The sequence below is a fragment of the Drosophila sechellia genome, chromosome X (genome assembly GCF_004382195.2).
Source record: "Drosophila sechellia strain sech25 chromosome X, ASM438219v1, whole genome shotgun sequence".
NCBI classification, from domain to species: Eukaryota; Metazoa; Arthropoda; class Insecta; order Diptera; family Drosophilidae; genus Drosophila; species Drosophila sechellia.
The window spans coordinates 9,032,020-9,049,021 of record NC_045954.1 but is presented as its reverse complement, the minus strand read 5'-3'; the positions used below and the strand labels follow the sequence as shown (position 1 = coordinate 9,049,021).

At 47.5% G+C, this 17,002-nt stretch overlaps 4 protein-coding genes across 7 annotated transcripts; 1 reads left to right on the top strand and 3 right to left on the bottom strand.

Annotated features, from left to right (window-relative positions):
• Window positions 1-509: 509 nt before the first annotated feature.
• Window positions 510-4,784, top strand: LOC6620451 (thyroid receptor-interacting protein 11). Its single transcript, XM_032725585.1, is given in 2 exon segments — window positions 510-2,967; window positions 2,970-4,784. Coding segments are annotated over 2 exon segments (4,107 nt in total). The 5' UTR covers window positions 510-612; the 3' UTR covers window positions 4,722-4,784.
• A 185-nt stretch (window positions 4,785-4,969) lies between these two features.
• On the bottom strand, window positions 4,970-8,073 carry LOC6620449 (synembryn). Its single transcript, XM_002044620.2, has 2 exons — window positions 7,842-8,073; window positions 4,970-7,776 (listed from the first exon to the last, which is right to left on the bottom strand). Exons 1-2 carry the CDS (start codon window positions 7,920-7,922, stop codon window positions 6,136-6,138), a joined length of 1,722 nt encoding a protein of 573 aa, XP_002044656.2. The 5' UTR covers window positions 7,923-8,073; the 3' UTR covers window positions 4,970-6,135.
• A 286-nt stretch (window positions 8,074-8,359) lies between these two features.
• LOC6620448 (kelch-like protein 5) lies at window positions 8,360-13,802 on the bottom strand. 3 transcript variants are annotated; one of them, XM_032725582.1, is made up of 7 exons: window positions 13,632-13,802; window positions 13,166-13,567; window positions 10,622-11,665; window positions 10,344-10,551; window positions 10,163-10,285; window positions 9,857-10,093; window positions 8,360-8,565 (listed from the first exon to the last, which is right to left on the bottom strand). In XM_032725582.1, exons 2-7 carry the CDS (start codon window positions 13,423-13,425, stop codon window positions 8,473-8,475), a joined length of 1,965 nt encoding a protein of 654 aa, XP_032581473.1. In that variant the 5' UTR covers window positions 13,426-13,567; window positions 13,632-13,802; the 3' UTR covers window positions 8,360-8,472. The 3 variants fall into 3 exon arrangements, with proteins under 3 accessions (XP_032581473.1, XP_002044655.2, XP_032581474.1); XM_002044619.2 differs by having other exon boundaries at window positions 13,166-13,802; XM_032725583.1 differs by lacking the exon at window positions 8,360-8,565 and having other exon boundaries at window positions 8,629-10,093; window positions 13,166-13,802.
• A 428-nt stretch (window positions 13,803-14,230) lies between these two features.
• LOC6620447 (dual specificity mitogen-activated protein kinase kinase dSOR1) lies at window positions 14,231-16,899 on the bottom strand. Of its 2 annotated transcripts, none has more exons than XM_002044618.2 (4): window positions 16,362-16,899; window positions 15,080-15,719; window positions 14,561-14,887; window positions 14,231-14,489 (listed from the first exon to the last, which is right to left on the bottom strand). In XM_002044618.2, the coding sequence occupies exons 1-4, from the start codon at window positions 16,469-16,471 to the stop codon at window positions 14,376-14,378; spliced, it is 1,191 nt and encodes a 396-aa protein (XP_002044654.1). In that variant the 5' UTR covers window positions 16,472-16,899; the 3' UTR covers window positions 14,231-14,375. The 2 variants fall into 2 exon arrangements, with proteins under 2 accessions (XP_002044654.1, XP_032581475.1); XM_032725584.1 differs by having other exon boundaries at window positions 15,080-15,710.
• Window positions 16,900-17,002: the final 103 nt, after the last annotated feature.

The following is a 17,002-nucleotide window of genomic DNA, read 5'->3' as shown; positions in this document are numbered from 1 at the left end:
TCATGTCCTGGTGCTTTGTTGTTACTCTGGCGCACAATGACTTCGGCTACCTCGCAGGGTTCAAACGGCGTGATTGGCAGATCCATTTGAAGCGCTTGGTTCAGCTGGTCCTGAGTTTCTTCAACCTGTTGCAGGCTGGCAAGCTTGAATGGATGAAATCGCTCGGCGAGTCTATTGAAATGAAAAGTCGTCCTAGTTTATAGTGTGGGCGTGTATATAAAAAAATTCAGATTTGGTTTACGTTCGCCTGTGTTCATCTGCTCCGTACTTCCAGAAATTGGAAGACCCCGATCGATTTGGAGGCGGTATCTCAGTCAGTATTCATAATTTCTAGCCACAAATTTCATTTAATCACAAAAGTTTAAATTGAAAATAAACTAGCAGTAAATATGTCTTAAGAAACATATTATATTAATATTATTAACAACATATTCCTGTTTGTGTGAATATTCAAAATTGTAAGTGTGCCTTTAGTTAAGTGTAATATTAGTTTCATTGGGTCAGGCCGAATAAGCCCAGCCCAACCATACATACTAACATAATTAACATAATTAACATAACTGCCTGGCGAATCACCAGTGGTCAACTCATCCACATCCCTTCCCCATTACAATGAGTGCCAGACTGACCTATTACCCGGTGGAAAAAAGAAAGAAGGAGCCATCTTCCGTCGAGGTGACCCAGTCGCGCAGAAACATTAAGACGCTGGGCTCCGCACATAAGGCGAAGTCGAAGGAGATCAACCGACCAGAGTCTATTGCTTCTACTCCTGCAGCAGCTGCTCCTCCTGCTGCTGCTCCTGCTCCTGGTGCACAGCGAAAATCTGTGCACAAATGCCGACTCAACAATGCAGCAATCCAACGGGAATTGGATGCCGTGGCGACCGCGGCCGCGGCAGCCGTGAGTCGCTGGAAGAAAAGCCCCGGGCAACCGCAGGGACAGTCTCAAGGCAAATTCCACACCAAAGCGAAATCCCCTGCTCAGACTGCGATTCAGACCCAGAAAGACAACATCAAAGATAGCCCCCCGAGGATGAGGCAAAAGTCCCGGAGCCAGATGGATGCTAAAGCGCCTATTCCACAGAATCGGTACTCAAACAAGATGTGCCAAGAGAAGAAATCCAAAGAGAAACACCACAGCATGCTCTGCATCACAAGAGATACGTTTCCCTCAGATGCGAAGCATCGCCAACAGATGGAGATTCTTCAGAGGGAGGAAAGTCGGCAGATGAAACAGGAGCTCGAGCTACAGGACAACCAGCGCCCCCGCATTGAGGCGGAGAGCGATCCGAAAAAGCTGATCGGATCGGCGCATTCTGCCATTCAGACCCAGAAGGACAACATCAAAGATAGCCCCCCGAGGATGAGGCAAAAGTCCCGGAGCCAGATGGATGCTAAAGCGCCTATTCCACAGAATCGGTACTCAAACAAGATGTGCCAAGAGAAGAAATCCAAAGAGAAACACCACAGCATGCTCTGCATCACAAGAGATACGTTTCCCTCAGATGCGAAGCATCGCCAACAGATGGAGATTCTTCAGAGGGAGGAAAGTCGGCAGATGAAACAGGAGCTCGAGCTACAGGACAACCAGCGCCCCCGCATTGAGGCGGAGAGCGATCCGAAAAAGCTGATCGGATCGGCGCATTCTGCCATTCAGACCCAGAAGGACAACATCAAAGATAGCCCCCCGAGGATGAGGCAAAAGTCCCGGAGCCAGATGGATGCTAAAGCGCCTATTCCACAGAACCGGTACTCAAACAAGATGTGCCAAGAGAAGAAATCCAAAGAGAAACACCACAGCATGCTCTGCATCACAAGAGATACGTTTCCCTCAGATGCGAAGCATCGCCAACAGATGGAGATTCTTCAGAGAGAGGAAGGGCGGCAGATGAAACAGGAGCTCGACCTAAAGGACAACCAGCGCCGCCGCATTGAGGCGGAGAGCGATCCGAAAAAGCTGATCGGATCGGCGCATTCTGCCATTCAGACCCAGAAGGACAACATCAAAGATAGCCCCCCGAGGATGAGGCAAAAGTCCCGGAGCCAGATGGATGCTAAAGCGCCTATTCCACAGAATCGGTTCTCAAACAAGATGTGGCAAGAGAAGAAATCCAAAGAGAAACACCACAGCATGATCTGCATCACAAGGAATACGTTTCCCTCAGATGCGAAGCATCGCCAACAGATGGAGATTCTTCAGAGGGAGGAAAGTCGGCAGATGAAACAGGAGCTCGAGCTACAGGACAACCAGCGCCCCCGCATTGAGGCGGAGAACGATCCCTTGAAGGAGACAACTGAACAGGAGTCCAAGACGATCAAGGAAATAGAACGAAAGGTGTGTGAGCATACTGAGAAGAAGGCGGATGAATCGTTGTCCAAGGGTGAGCATAATGATTCGACCACCTATGCGAACGTTAGCTTCCACTCGAAAAAGCTGATCGGATCGGCGCATTCTGCCATTCAGACCCAGAAGGACAACATCAAAGATAGCCCCCCGAGGATGAGGCAAAAGTCCCGGAGCCAGATGGATGCTAAAGCGCCTATTCCACAGAATCGGTACTCAAACAAGATGTGGCAAGAGAAGAAATCCAAAGAGAAACACCACAGCATGATCTGCATCACAAGGAATACGTTTCCCTCAGATGCGAAGCATCGCCAACAGATGGAGATTCTTCAGAGGGAGGAAAGTCGGCAGATGAAACAGGAGCTCGAGCTACAGGACAACCAGCGCCCCCGCATTGAGGCGGAGAACGATCCCTTGAAGGAGACAACTGAACAGGAGTCCAAGACGATCAAGGAAATAGAACGAAAGGTGTGTGAGCATACTGAGAAGAAGGCGGATGAATCGTTGTCCAAGGGTGAGCATAATGATTCGACCACCTATGCGAACGTTAGCTTCCACTCGAAAAAGCTGATCGGATCGGCGCATTCTGCCATTCAGACCCAGAAGGACAACATCAAAGATAGCCCCCGAGGATGAGGCAAAAGTCCCGGAGCCAGATGGATGCTAAAGCGCCTATTCCACAGAATCGGTACTCAAACAAGATGTGCCAAGAGAAGAAATCCAAAGAGAAACACCACAGCATGATCTGCATCACAAGGAATACGTTTCCCTCAGATGCGAAGCATCGCCAACAGATGGAGATTCTTCAGAGGGAGGAAAGTCGGCAGATGAAACAGGAGCTCGAGCTACAGGACAACCAGCGCCCCCGCATTGAGGCGGAGAGCGATCCGAAAAAGCTGATCGGATCGGCGCATTCTGCCATTCAGACCCAGAAGGACAACATCAAAGATAGCCCCCCGAGGATGAGGCAAAAGTCCCGGAGCCAGATGGATGCTAAAGCGCCTATTCCACAGAATCGGTACTCAAACAAGATGTGCCAAGAGAAGAAATCCAAAGAGAAACACCACAGCATGCTCTGCATCACAAGAGATACGTTTCCCTCAGATGCGAAGCATCGCCAACAGATGGAGATTCTTCAGAGGGAGGAAAGTCGGCAGATGAAACAGGAGCTCGAGCTAAAGGACACCCAGCGCCGCCGCATTGAGGCGGAGAGCGATCCGAAAAAGCTGATCGGATCGGCGCATTCTGACATTCAGACCCAGAAGGACAACATCAAAGATAGCCCCCCAAAGATGAGGCAAAAGTCCCAGAGCCAGATGGATGCTAAAGGGCCTATTCCACAGAATCGGTACTCAAACAAGATGTGCCAAGAGAAGGAATCCAAAGAGAAACACCACAGCATGATCTGCATCACAAGGGATACGTTTCCCTTAGATGCGATGCATCGCCTACGGATGGTGATTCTTCAGAGGGAGGAAGAGCGGCAGATGAAACAGGAGCTCGAGCTAAAGGACAACCAGCGCCGCCGCATTGAGGCGGAGAGCGATCCGAAAAAGCTGATCGGATCGGCGCATTCTGACATTCAGACCCAGAAGGACAACATCAAAGATAGCCCCCCAAAGATGAGGCAAAAGTCCCAGAGCCAGATGGATGCTAAAGGGCCTATTCCACAGAATCGGTACTCAAACAAGATGTGCCAAGAGAAGGAATCCAAAGAGAAACACCACAGCATGATCTGCATCACAAGGGATACGTTTCCCTTAGATGCGATGCATCGCCTACGGATGGTGATTCTTCAGAGGGAGGAAGAGCGGCAGATGAAACAGGAGCTCGAGCTAAAGGACACCCAGCGCCGCCGCATTGAGGCGGAGAACGATCCCTTGAAGGAGGCAACTGAACAGGAGTCCATGACGATCAAGGAAATAGAACGAAAGGTGTGTGAGCATACTGAGAAGAAGGCGGATGAATCGTTGTCCAAGGGTCAGCATAATGATTCGACCACCTATGCGAACGTTAGCTTCCACTCGAAAAAGCTGATCGGATTGGAGCATTCCCCGGGGCAGGACAACGACAGCAAGATTGCCGACTACTTTCTCAAATCCACCCCCCCGAAGCAGATTTGTGAAGATCTGGAGCGAGCGAATGAACTTAATCGGGGGCACGACCGCATATACGAGTTGTTTTGGTTGGAGGAGCGCAGGGAGGAGGAAAAATATCGCCGGATGTTGGCCCAGAATGACCAAGAAGAACTCCCAGTTCACAGCTGCGGGTCGTGCCGCCATCGCCACCACAAACACAACCACAATGCTCGCTTTGATAACTTGAGGCCCACGGAGGACGACATTCAGGAGGCGGACTCATCGCCGGAGAGCAACTGATATGTCCTTGAATATTTGTCCCAGTCTTGACGCAATATACATACATATATTTTGAAACGCGAATGCAATGAGTGAAGATTTTCTTTGTCGTAGAACGTTTCTATCTATCTTGCATCTTCTATTGGGTTTATAAAGACAGAACGTTTCTTCGTACAAAAAGCCGCCTTGAGGTCGACCTTTATCACTCTGGCTCAATATTAATAGGTAACATTTAGTTTCAAGGGACTGCGAATAGGAAACTAGGTGGCTTGGTTGGTTTAGCAAGACCTTGATTGATTTATTTTATTGTTAAGCTTAGGATAGCCGAACATATAGACTCGCACACACATCCACGACACAAAATATTACTATGGTTTGATGCATATAAGTTGATCTACTAGTATCATCGCTATAGCAAATTGAACACAATAAAGCTCTATATAGGATTTCTTGTATATAGATCAAAGACAGGTAACTTTTAGAAAGTTTTGGAATTATTCCTTTACCCTATTATGCGGAATTTACAACATAGATTAGACATGGACATGACAATGTGAGGATGGGTGGGTGGGGCATGGTCGTGTCGACATCCAAAACTTGAAGACTCCTCAAGTGCTCCTCACTGGCGTCTGTCATAGATAGACTTTGTAGTTCGTTTAGTTAGATTCTAGAGCTATAGTTAGTGTTACACACATGCAACATTATTTGTAATAGAAAACTGGAAATCGGAATAAGAGCCTTCATTTGAGTTCATTCCTAGATTCTAAGTGTATAATTGGAATTTTATAAATACATACATGCACTTAACTATTAAAATGAAAAGTCGTCCTAGTTTATAATGTTGGCGTGTATATAAAAGAATTCAGATTTGGTTTACGTTCGCCTGTGTTCATCTGCTCCGTACTTCCTGAAATTGGAAGACCCCAACGATTGTTTTGCATTTAGTTATTTGTTCAAGCCGTACGTTATGGTATGCCATGGTATCAACTCTAAAAGTGAGAACAATTCGCGGGACAACAAAACAACAAGGAAGTGCATAATAACTTAATAAGAAAAATGACCTACTCATGGTTAAAGAAATTCTGTAAAAGTTGGGAGACCGAACTTATCTACGAATTGAAGCTAATTGGATCGATTATAATTATTTAAGCTAACACTAATAAAAATGGCATTTAGACAAAAGCTGATCACTGAAATCAAAGCCAGATTAAATCGTTTTTGGTTAACAAGTTGTAGGATATAATGAGATGTTCTCGAATATGTGGTATAAAATATATAAATTATGTAAAAAAACAATCCTAAGCCAATCTGCTTTTTGAACACATTCGAAGCTACATTCGACAGTAAACTTATGGAATAAATGCAGAGTTTAGGGTGATTTTTTGGTAGCTATTTGGAAGTTGTGCCATAGCAGATCCCGCAATACATTTGTGGCTTAGGTTTTCCGCTTCTGGTCGAGCTGCTGCTGCGGCAGCTCCTCCTGCAGCTGAAGGATGTGTTCCAGCGGCTGCGGGCGCCCGTCCTTGTCGATCATCGCCGGCTTTACGATCCCGCCCTGACGCAGCTGTTCGATGAGATTAACCAGCTGCATAGCCTCGTATTCCTTCTGCTCTTCGCTTATGTCGTCTAGATGCGACTTGCTGCGCGGCTCCACGCAGCCAAGGACTGGATTGATGCCCTGCTGCTGCTGCTTGTACTCCTCGGTGTCGCTGTCCTCGCTGTCGGAGGAGTAGTCGGTGCCCTCCACTCGCCGGCAGTCGAGTATGCCCCGCTTGGCAAAGAGCCCGGCAGCGTTGCCATAGCCCGTATATTTGATCATCCTGCCGACATTTTCTTTGCACAGTACGAACAGCAGCTCGGCGGACAAATCTCGCAGGATCATCGCGGGCAGTGTAAGGAACCGGCACAGATGATTGCGCAGCTCCTGACCAACCTCAGGTCGTTGACTAACGTCCCTCAGCGGCGGCAGAATCTCCTGGCGCAGATAGTGACGCATAACTCGATCGCTGCGCGCACATTTCACCAGCACGGTCAGCACTGGGGAAAGCAACTCATGCGAGCTAGCCTCGGCCTCCTGTTGGGCCAGAGATTGCCGTAAGTAGCGGAGCAGCACGTCCAGACTCCGAACATTGCGCTTTTCGAAGCACTGGGAGCAGCACTCACGGGGTTTGGCTCCCGCTCCATCTTCTGTATCTTTTTCCTTCTCGTTGTCCTGCTCTCTTTCCTTGTGCGACTCCAACTCGGCATTGGAGCAGCGCAGGGTGAGTTCTGTCAGGCAACTGCCGGAGATGTTTGTCAGCAGATTGATGGCGTGTGTGACGACGGCGCGATCTTTTTCAGTGGCCAAGTCGCCGAAACGCAGGAGCAGCTCCCTCAGCACTCCCGTCAAATGCAAGCTTTGAATTTCGTATTCGTTGGGACTCTTGTCCGGAGCACTGGTCACGTTGAACATCACCTTGAGCAGTTCGCAGATGATGTTCAGCTGCTCCTCGCCAACGGACTCTTCGACCAGCTTGTCGTCCAGCCACTTGGTCATGTAGGTGAGGCCATTCAGATCGATTTGGAGGCGAGAGCGCGCCGCCGGCTCCAATGCAGTAAGCAGGAAGAGGAGCTTCATGTCATAGTACTCCAACGCACAGGGATGTCGCATTGAGGACGCCACCCTCTTCAGGATTGCATCCAGGCAGTGTTGCCGCAGGCACTGGCGTCTGCAGTCAGAGCTCTGGTAGACCAGGTTGCAAAGGCACTTGAGTGCTTCGGCAATCACTTCCGATTGGGCCTGGCTGGGCTCCAGCTGGGGCTCCTTGCTTTCCTGCTGTTTAAGCTCGTCCGGTGTGGCTGGCAGCTTCAGTGAGCCGACTTCAATCCTAGCCAGTTTCAGCAGGGTGTTAACCTCCTGTTCGATGTAGTTTGTCTGCAGGCTGAACTCGTCACGCGTTAGAATCCTCACCGTGTTCAGGCACTGCGTATGCAGATGACTAAACCGCTGGTCGTCTAATATGCCAAAGATGGCCAGCCAGAGTTCGTGCCACAGGTTGTCCGTGCGGAAACTGTCGAAGACCAGCAGATCCGCATTCTAGGGCGGAAGGAAGGGTATATAATCTGGTTGAATCTTCGGGAGAAACCGCAGGCAGTGCTCACCTTCGTGTTGAATTCGTCCAGGATGGCGGGAATGTGGTCCGCCTCCTTGGCCTCTAGTCGTTTCAGGTGCTCCGCTTCCATGTCGCCAACGGTGGCCGTTCAAAGCTCTCGTTGAGTTCGCTTTTTAGGTCGTTTAAGTTAATTTAATTAATTTTTATAATTTTCGCCAATGTGACCGCGCCTTGGCCGTTCTAATATACTACGCGGCGTTGCCAGATATCTCAATCATCGAAGGCCAACTATCGGTACGCCCCTACCACTAATATTCTAAAAATAAAAATCGTATTCCAATCAGAAAGTTTGCAAATTAAAATTTTTGAATACCCATTAAAAAGAACAATCTCCGCTAAACCTCCAAAAGAGTATTATTATGTATTAGTATGAAATACAGCGAATAAACGTTTAATTTTCGATTTTATTAGAAAAAATACATACCCATTGTATACATTTCGCAGTGTATGTTTTGTGTAAAAATATATATATGTGTAAATATAAAATAATACGTAATATTTGGATTGTTTTTTTTTTTTTTTTTTTTTTTTAACAAGTTTTCTTATGTTTTTTTTTTTTTTTTGTAGCTTGGCTTAAATGTTTATAGTTTGCTTTGTTTGTTGTCTTGTCTGTCTAGCATTTACATGTTATAGTAGTCGACAAACTCGACAGATCTGGGACGCCTATTATAGCAGATTGGATCCAATCTCACTGGCTTCCACTTCTTCTTTTTCTTTATTTTTTAAATGCAATCGAAGGGAAAGGGAAAAGAAAGAAATAAAAACATAATAAACAATTAGAAATGAATGCTCGCTGTACGCACACACACATCTAGTATTTACTAAAAATAATATCGGTACAAAATGACGATGCAAAAGTCGAAATTAATCATTCCATGGGATAAGTATTTGCTAACTAAAACTAAGCAATTGCAGTTGTCTTTTTGATTGTTTTCGTTCGTTTTTTTTTTTTTTTTGTTTGTTTTGTTTTTCTAATGGTTTCCCACACTTCACATGCAAAAATGAGCAATTTTGGTTTTTTGAATTTTGGCTTGGCGCAGTCTTGTCTAGGATATAAGTATGTGTATACGATTTATGCATATGGAATGTGTGGGCCCGTCACCAGTGCGAGCGAGATGGCGTGCAGTGTGTGAAGCATACGACACCATGGGGTGTGAGTGGGATGGAGAATTTTAGAAACTAGGGTATCGTGTAAAATACGTTGGTTAATTACAGCTAGGGATCGATTTTAGATTGGAACTGGAAGCCTCGCAACATGCACTTCTTAAATCCTATGAGATTTCACAGATTTGTCTTTTTTTATTTACTAATTTGTAGATTTAAGCCGAAAAGTGCAGAGTTATGGGGGGAATACTGGGTTGGGGTGTGTGCCGAAAGTGGGTGAGTTCTGGGTGTATGCCATACCACAGGGAATCATGTCAGAACACAGACGAGAGCGAGGCGAGGCGAGGTGAGCTGCAGTTTCAAACTTGCCGGGTTAGGGAACACGAGCAACAACCACGAGCAGCTCACAGCAACAGTAACAACAACTACTATAGAACGGGGGCAGTGTTCTCTCGCTAAGTGTATCGCTTTCAGACCACGCTACCTATAAAACTACTTTTGATTATAGCCTTCTAAAGTCTCTTAATATCTACAAGTAAATGGAAATGCTTTATACATGAACTAGTAAATTTGGGAAAATAACTTTTCTAAATGTGGAATGTTTGGATTTTTAAGATTAATGCAAGAAAGGTATAAATCTACAGTTTGTGTGCAGCATTAACTGTTGAGCGAAACATCTCGACAAATTTACTAGCATTAAATGCAATTTATAAAGCTCTACCCAAATAATGGGTATCAAATAGGAATTTCGGTACATCTACGATCAAATACAATAGAGTATAAATTTGGCTGGGTGGTAAATGCAAATCGTTTCCAAAAAGCTGGCCCTTCTATCCGAAAAAAGCGATGCAATTAACGAGCCTACACTGCAACCGAAAATGGATTGGGTTTAGACTAAACTGTAGCACTGGGCGGCGGCTGTTGAGCCGCCGGCGGTATGACATTCGGGATCGCCACCACACAGGCGCCGGCCCTTGCGAAAGCCATAGGCGCCAGCTCGTTCCATCCATTCCGCACCGGGTCGTACTCCTCGACGCTCTTCAGCGCATGATTGCCATCGTAGCCGCCGACGACGAACAGGCGATCGCCCAGCAGGGCACAGCCGATCGCGTCGCGGCCCAAGGCCAGTGAGCAGATCTGTGGAATGAGATGACATCGATTAGAAGTGAGGAGATGAGGCAACCCCATAACCCAATCCCAGCTCACCAGAGTCCAGGTATCGGTGGCTGGGTCGTAGCGCTCCACCGTCTCCGTGCGGCAGACCATTGGATTGCTGGCCGGACAGTCGTGGCCACCCAAGGCGTACAGGAAACCATTGGCCACCGTCACCTGGTAGGGCTGGTTATTAAGAGAAAGGCCATTAAGGATATGCACACATGGTACTCACGCCCACGCCGCCGCGTCTCCTGTTCATCGGCGCCAGTAGGCTCCATTTGTTCGTGTGCGGATCGTAGCACTCGATGGAGCGATGACAGACGGAACCATCACGTCCGCCCACCGCATACAGGCGACCGCCCAGGACAGCCACGCCGGCGGTGGAACGCATCGAGGACATGGGCGCCACATAGCTCCAAGTGCGCGCAATAGGATCCCATCTGGAAAATGTTTACTCAGTTGCACAATTATACATATATGAACATATCCATCAATTCATTGCCCTCTCACCTCTCCACGGTGTTCAGGTAGCTCCAGCCGTCGTGTCCGCCCACCGCATATAGTGGACCCTCCAGCACCGCCACGCCCAGTCCATGACGGGGCGTGGCCATGGCATTGAGCGGTGCCCATGCCATTGTATTTAGGTCCAAACTCTCTACGGTGTTCAGGGTCTTTAGCCCGTCACGTCCGCCCACTAGGATCAGTTTATCCTCCATGACAGCAGCGCCGAATTGCAGGCGACGACCGGTCATGTGCTTCCACGGTGTCCACTTGTCCAAACGCGGGCAATAGCTCTCGATGCTGATGGCGCCCTTGTGGGCATCCATGCCGCCGACGGCCAGGAGACGACCCACCGTGGATTTGCGCGGCGTTGTTCGCTCCGTGGCTATCCGGGATCGGCGCTCGGGCATCAGGTGCCACTTGAAGGCCTCCATAACCAGCTGCTGGCACTCGTTGGCATTGCACACGTTCTCCACGTGGTCCATGATGAACGCTGGTTGTAGTAGCGGCAGTCGCACCAGGGCCAAAAGCTCCGGTATGTGCTGCTCACGGGCAGCAGAATCGTGGCGCACCCACGACATCAGACTGTGAAAGACATCCTGCTCCGAGGGCACATTGAGATCATCGCTGCTCAGCAGCTTGCCCAACTGATCGGCGTTCAACTGGAAGAACTCCTGATTCTGGCACACCTGCATGAAGTACTGACAGGTGTAGGCCTGCGCCAGACGCAGCAGCGTGGTGCAGCTCTGTTGCTCCGCAAAGAAGGCGAACCCAAGGCAGTTGGATGGATGAAGCTGGCGGGCCAGGAAGTTGCAGCAGGCGGTCACCACGGCGTTCAGCTGCAGCAGACAGGCGGTGGCCAGCAGCGTCTCCACGGTGTCCTCGCGCATCTCAATGAATCCGGTGTAGCAGTACTGGACCAGCAGATGCAGTGCATCGCCGTGCACCTCGCCGAGGGTCACCTCCTGCTCCTTGGTCTCGCGCAGCGATCCCGTGAACATGGCCGAGAAGTAGGCGCTCGACGCCGATAGCACCAGGCGGTGGGCGGGCACCCTGAAAGAGCAAAGTGAAATCGTTGAATTGTGAACACTTTCGCAAGAGTTAACCCAAAGAAACATTAGCTCGTGGTGTTACTACTTTCGTGACCGCAACTGTGGCCGCTCGTGGGTTCTTTTCCCTTTGTTTACCATGGCACAGATCGACAGGTTTTCACGATCCAAAACCGGTTGAGTGCAGCGAAATCAAATAGAGGATCGCGAATCGTTGTATCTGTATCTTTCCAAGCTGCAGTTGTTGTCTTTGTTTCTTGAGACGGTAACTTCCCTCTCAGTTGCGTTGCATCGCCATTGTTCCACGAACAAAAACAAAATCTACATAATGGGGACCCTCTGTTTCTCTTTCTCACTCTCGCTCGAAATTGGGAGCTCTTTTGCTCCGTCTTTCTCTTCCTCTGCACCGTTGCAATAATGCGCACAGCAGCGGTCACAAGAGAAGGACATTCGGTGTGTAGATCAAGGATATTTCACTAGTTTCTTAGAAACGGATAAATGCATGTAATTTCCTATTTTTTCACTTAACCAAGTTTACTTCCAATTAAGTTTATCCAAATCGATATCATTATTGATGTAATAAACAAAAGGTCTGCTTATCGGCACATTTGCTGATAAGCAAAACAAAATTTGAACGGCTTATACATAAACTATAGTGTAATTCCAAACAATGCAAAAATAAACGATGAGAAGTTTACCATTAACGAATGTTAAGTAAACATGCAATAAAACTCGATCGATTGTCAAAATATTTCCAACAACTGAGCATTGAGTATTAGCCAATACTTTTGGATCGGTTTAAACTTTGAAATCTACAGCGTACTTTTATAGATGGACAGCTAATTCTGTAGATATGCAGTTACTGTCAAAATTATAAAATTCACTAAATTAACTGTGTGCGTCAGCATGCTCACTGAGATAAGTGAATTTAAGCCGACCTAAAATGAGCAATTGTGCAAATAGAAATTAAGTATGCACTCGAAAGTGAAAACCAGATTTGCTAAACTTTTTTCCTTGCAATTATTTGTAAAGCAGCTGTATTTTCATTTCTGGGTTGCTATTATTGTGCCCGCAGCTGCATTTCCTGGTGGTGCATGGTGCTACTATCTTGCGTGTGAGTGTGCACTGTTGGAATTGCGTTGGGGACAACACAACCACAACAACAAAAAGCAAAGAGAGCAGACAAAGAACCCAAGTGAAGGTCAGCTGGGGCAGGAGGAGGGGAAGGCGGAGTTGGGTGAGGGGGTGTACGGGATGAAGGGAAAGCGGGAGGAAATCGCTAATGAACTTTCCAATTTGAAATGCCATATTCCATTCCTTTGTCTCCGTGGAAAGGGTATGGGAAATTGGCATTGGAAACTAGAGGTTCCATGATCCCGATCCCCGCTGCTTACCAACCATCGTTTCCAGCGATTGGAAAGCCGAAAAGCCGAGTTCGAACATCGATCGTAGTGAAGGAACACCAGGAATCGTAGTTCCAGGATCAGAATTAGAGTGCTCTCACCTCTTTCCATCGATGCCAGCGATTAGGACCACATCACACAGCTGCTGGCTATCCACGTAGAGCTGCATCCGTTTGAGTATGTTGTCTGCATGGTCGCGGCACCGAAAGAACTCATCCTGGCTGCCCGCCGAGTTCAAGCTTCCCAGGCTGTAGTCCCGCGATAACGATTCCAATGTGTTGTCCGCCAGCATCGAGATGTGCCCGGATGTGGAGGCTGTCGAGTCCCGGCTGGGACTCTCCTTCTGGTTCACCGCCGACATGGTTCTTCTTCTGTTCTGGCTGTGCGCTCCTTTTCAGTGAGACGTCTGCATCGGATCACTGGCTGGAAGCAACTGGCTGGCGGCGGATGGCAGAAGGCGGATCGTGGATCGCGGATTGGTGGGGCTGATGGAGGGGGTGGCGCTGAAAGGTGGCTGCAACGGTAATTTGCAACAAAGAACGCTGCCTCTTGCCACAGTGCGCGTACGTGTTTGTCTGGTGTGTTGGTGTCGCCTCTGCTCTATTCCACTCGCGATCTTTAAATCGTTTCAATTGGCCGCGAATTGCGTGCTGGATCTGTAACTGTAAATCGCTTATCAAACTGCCCGAGCGCCCGTATCTGTGTGTTTTTTTTTTGCGTTTAGTTTATGTGTTTATATACAAATTTCACAGCTGTTGTGACACACTCTGGCAACACTGAGTTGATATATTTATTTTCTCACAGTGTGACCAAAATGCATTCACATCCAAAAATACCTTCAGTATATTTTGTTTTAAATATTTTTTTGAGGGGATTCCCATTTAATTTAGCTCGGTTAAATAAATATTTTTCAATTAATGTATTTCATAAATTGGAGTAAAGTCTAAATAAAAGAAATCTATCTTACAAAATTTAATTGAGATACAAATAATTCGCTATTTATACTACCTTTTGCAAGATAAGTAATAACACATCATTTTATGCATTATCTTAATAATAAAGATATTCCTTTTGTTTAATTAATCTTGACGAAGATGCACATATTTCCTTTACGCAACCATATCTATAAAAAACCCACCAATGCAAATAATAAGAACATTATATCGTACATGGTATGACTTCGATTTATTTATTTTCGATTTAATAATAATAATAGTTCAGTTGTTTTGCCCAGCGTCAACGCTCTGTCGAACAAAGAGCAAGTGTGGATATGGGAGGATAGAGAAAATGGGGGCCGGAACGCAGAGGCATCTAGTTGGGCGACGTATTACGCTTTGGCGTCGACGGCGGCAGATCCATTGTCTTGCACACCCAGCCGGATATATCCACCTCCTCCTTTTCCGCCTTGCCTATCCACGGATGAATCTGCCAAAGAACACATAAAACAGCTTGATTATATATATATCTGCAGAAATTGCGACGTTGCGTTTGCTTACCAGCAGGGTCTTGAGATCTGCCCGCTCGTCGGGCTGTTTCTTCAGGCAGATGTCCACGAAGTCCTTGAACTCGGTGGAGAAGATCTTGTGCTCTAGCTTGGGCGGCGGTTCGTTCACAATGTAATCCAGCAGCTCGAAGATGGCCATTGCCCTGGGCTCGTCCGTCGGCTGGCCGGTCTCCTCCGCATTGTCGGCGAATATCGACTCCAGGGTGGCGGTGTTTGGCGGCGGGATGGGGTACATGCCGATGGCCATCTCCACCAGCGACAGGCCCAACGACCAGATGTCCGACTGCACGGAGTAGTGGGTGCCTTGCAGTCGCTCCGGCTGAAACAAAGAAGACATTACCATGTGAGTTATATAGATCACTTATAGTTGGCTATTTTTAACATCTGTGCATAGATGAGTTCCTTGTTTCGCTATTGCAATGTTCTTTTTTAAATACTTTTGCCGATTTCATCAACCTTCCGTAGTTAATACACTAAATTATAGATTTTGATCAGCTATCCAGTTACTTACCGACATATAGCTTCGGGTGCCCACGAAGGAGTTGGCCATCGAGTCGATCAGTTGGCCAGAGACGCCGAAATCACAGATCTTGATCTCGCCGCTGCTGTTGACGAGGATATTGCTCGGCTTGACGTCACGGTGGATGATGGCGTGTTTTTCTCGCAGATAGCTCAAGCCCTTAAGCACCGCCAGCGTGATCCTGCCGAGGATGGACTCCGGTATTCGACCGGCCCGCTTGAGGATCAGGTCAAGTGATCCACCGTCCATATACTCCATGCAGATACTGATCTCGCCGTCGCTGTAAAAGGCGCCGTAGAAACCGACAATGTGCGGGAAATTACATTCGTGCAGGACTTTCAGTTCGCGCAGGATCTGTTTCTTGATCGCCGGCTTCACCTCCAGATGGATCAGTTTCCTGGCCATGATCAGGTGTGTGTGCGTGTGCCGGACCTTCATCACCACGCCGCCATTGCCCGATCCCAGCTCGCCCAGCTTCTCCAGATCCTCGTCGGACAGCTCGCCGATCTTCTCCTTCTGGCTGAGGAAGACCTTGATCCGCTTGCGTTCCGTGTCGCCCATGTCCAGACCCTCCAGCGTCTCTGTCAGCGCATCGATGCTAGTCTTGGGCTTCCCCAGCAAACTGTGTGTGCTTTAATTTAACCTCTTAATGAATTTTTGCGATCCAAAACGAAAATGTAAAATGTGCAGGCAATGGATGGGATTTGAAAGTAGGGGATGGGATTGGACGAGGGGCGGGTCCCAGTTTCCCTAATGATAAGAAAACTGCAGAAACTTACACATAAATTTACATATGCATGTGTTATGTTATGTTGCCTACATTTTGGTGCTCAGAAAAAAAAAAAAAACGATAAAGGTAGCACAAAGTGTTAGAGATATTAAATTATAAATTGTATTTTTCTTCGAATCTGACTTTGTCATCTCAATAATTAATCCAAAAAGCACTAAGAGAGTTTACTGTATTTACTCAGTAAGTTTTTTTCTCGCTGTGTACATGTGCGTCACACGACAGGAGCACCCACACCTACACACAAAGAGAGTACGTGCTCTTTCTCTCCGACTGTCTCTTTCTTCCAGCTGGATGGATTTCCTCGAATCAATTGATGGATGTTAATTACCCACCTGACTCGCAAAACAACAGGATTATCTTACCACTGAGTGAGAAACCGAAAACGGGGAAAGGAAGGGGAAACAGCGAGGGGGCGGGAGGTGTTATGGGAATGGGTGGCCAAAAAACCAGTCAGTTATTAAGGATATTATGTATAATATTTACTCTGTGCCCGAGGGGGTTTTGAACGGCGGCGTCGGCGCCACTGTGGCGGCGGCAACAGTTGCCTCCGTATTTACCGGCGGTAGCACCAGATTCAGCTTGTTCTTCGACATCTTACTATATATACTATATATCTTTCGATTCCGTTGTCCGTTACCGATAAGTGTAAGCACACAAGAATAACAACAACAACAAAAAAAAAAACTAATAACTGAAACAATACAAATAGAGAGTGCTTCAGGGGAAACAACAACAAAACGCACGACGAACAGCGGCGTCCGACGAACGGTTGAGGGGTGTGAGGGGCGAGGGGCGTCGGCGAGGGGGCGTGCGGAGGGAGGCCAAGTGCGAAAGTTCCGTTTTGTGTGTCCAGCCGCTGGTAAATTTGCACTAATTCCTCGCGTTGCGCTTTACTTTAGCACACCCGAACCGAGCACACGAACAGCAAACGGATAGTTAATATTATTTTTGCAATAATCAGCCAAAATCGGCGACTTTTGGGTTTTTTTCGCAGACGGTGCGGTGTGGCCAGATGTCGCGATTACGAAATACCGTTAATACACTCCTTCGACTGAAGAGGCCAATGAACACAAATTAAAAGGAAAGGTAATATCTAATTTGTTAAGAAGAGGGAAGAGGGATAC

Bases quoted from the DNA above. Each gene is read 5' to 3' on its own strand.
- LOC6620449 (XM_002044620.2), bottom strand. From the start codon at position 7,922: ATGGAAGCGGAGCACCTGAAACGACTAGAGGCCAAGGAGGCGGACCAC. The intron at 7,777-7,841 runs GTGAGCACTGCC...CTTCCGCCCTAG, and splicing joins TGGACGAATTCAACACGAAG to AATGCGGATCTGCTGGTCTT.
- LOC6620448 (XM_002044619.2), bottom strand. From the start codon at position 13,425: ATGTCGGCGGTGAACCAGAAGGAGAGTCCCAGCCGGGACTCGACAGCC. The intron at 10,094-10,162 runs GTGAGCTGGGAT...CTCATTCCACAG, and splicing joins CCACCGATACCTGGACTCTG to ATCTGCTCACTGGCCTTGGG. The intron at 8,566-9,856 runs GTTTAGTCTAAA...TAAAAAATAAAG, and splicing joins AGCCGCCGCCCAGTGCTACA to AAAAAGAAGAAGTGGAAGCC.
- LOC6620447 (XM_002044618.2), bottom strand. From the start codon at position 16,471: ATGTCGAAGAACAAGCTGAATCTGGTGCTACCGCCGGTAAATACGGAG. The intron at 15,720-16,361 runs GTAAATATTATA...GTTAAATTAAAG, and splicing joins AAAACCCCCTCGGGCACAGA to CACACACAGTTTGCTGGGGA. The intron at 14,888-15,079 runs GTAAGTAACTGG...TCTTTGTTTCAG, and splicing joins GCACCCGAAGCTATATGTCG to CCGGAGCGACTGCAAGGCAC.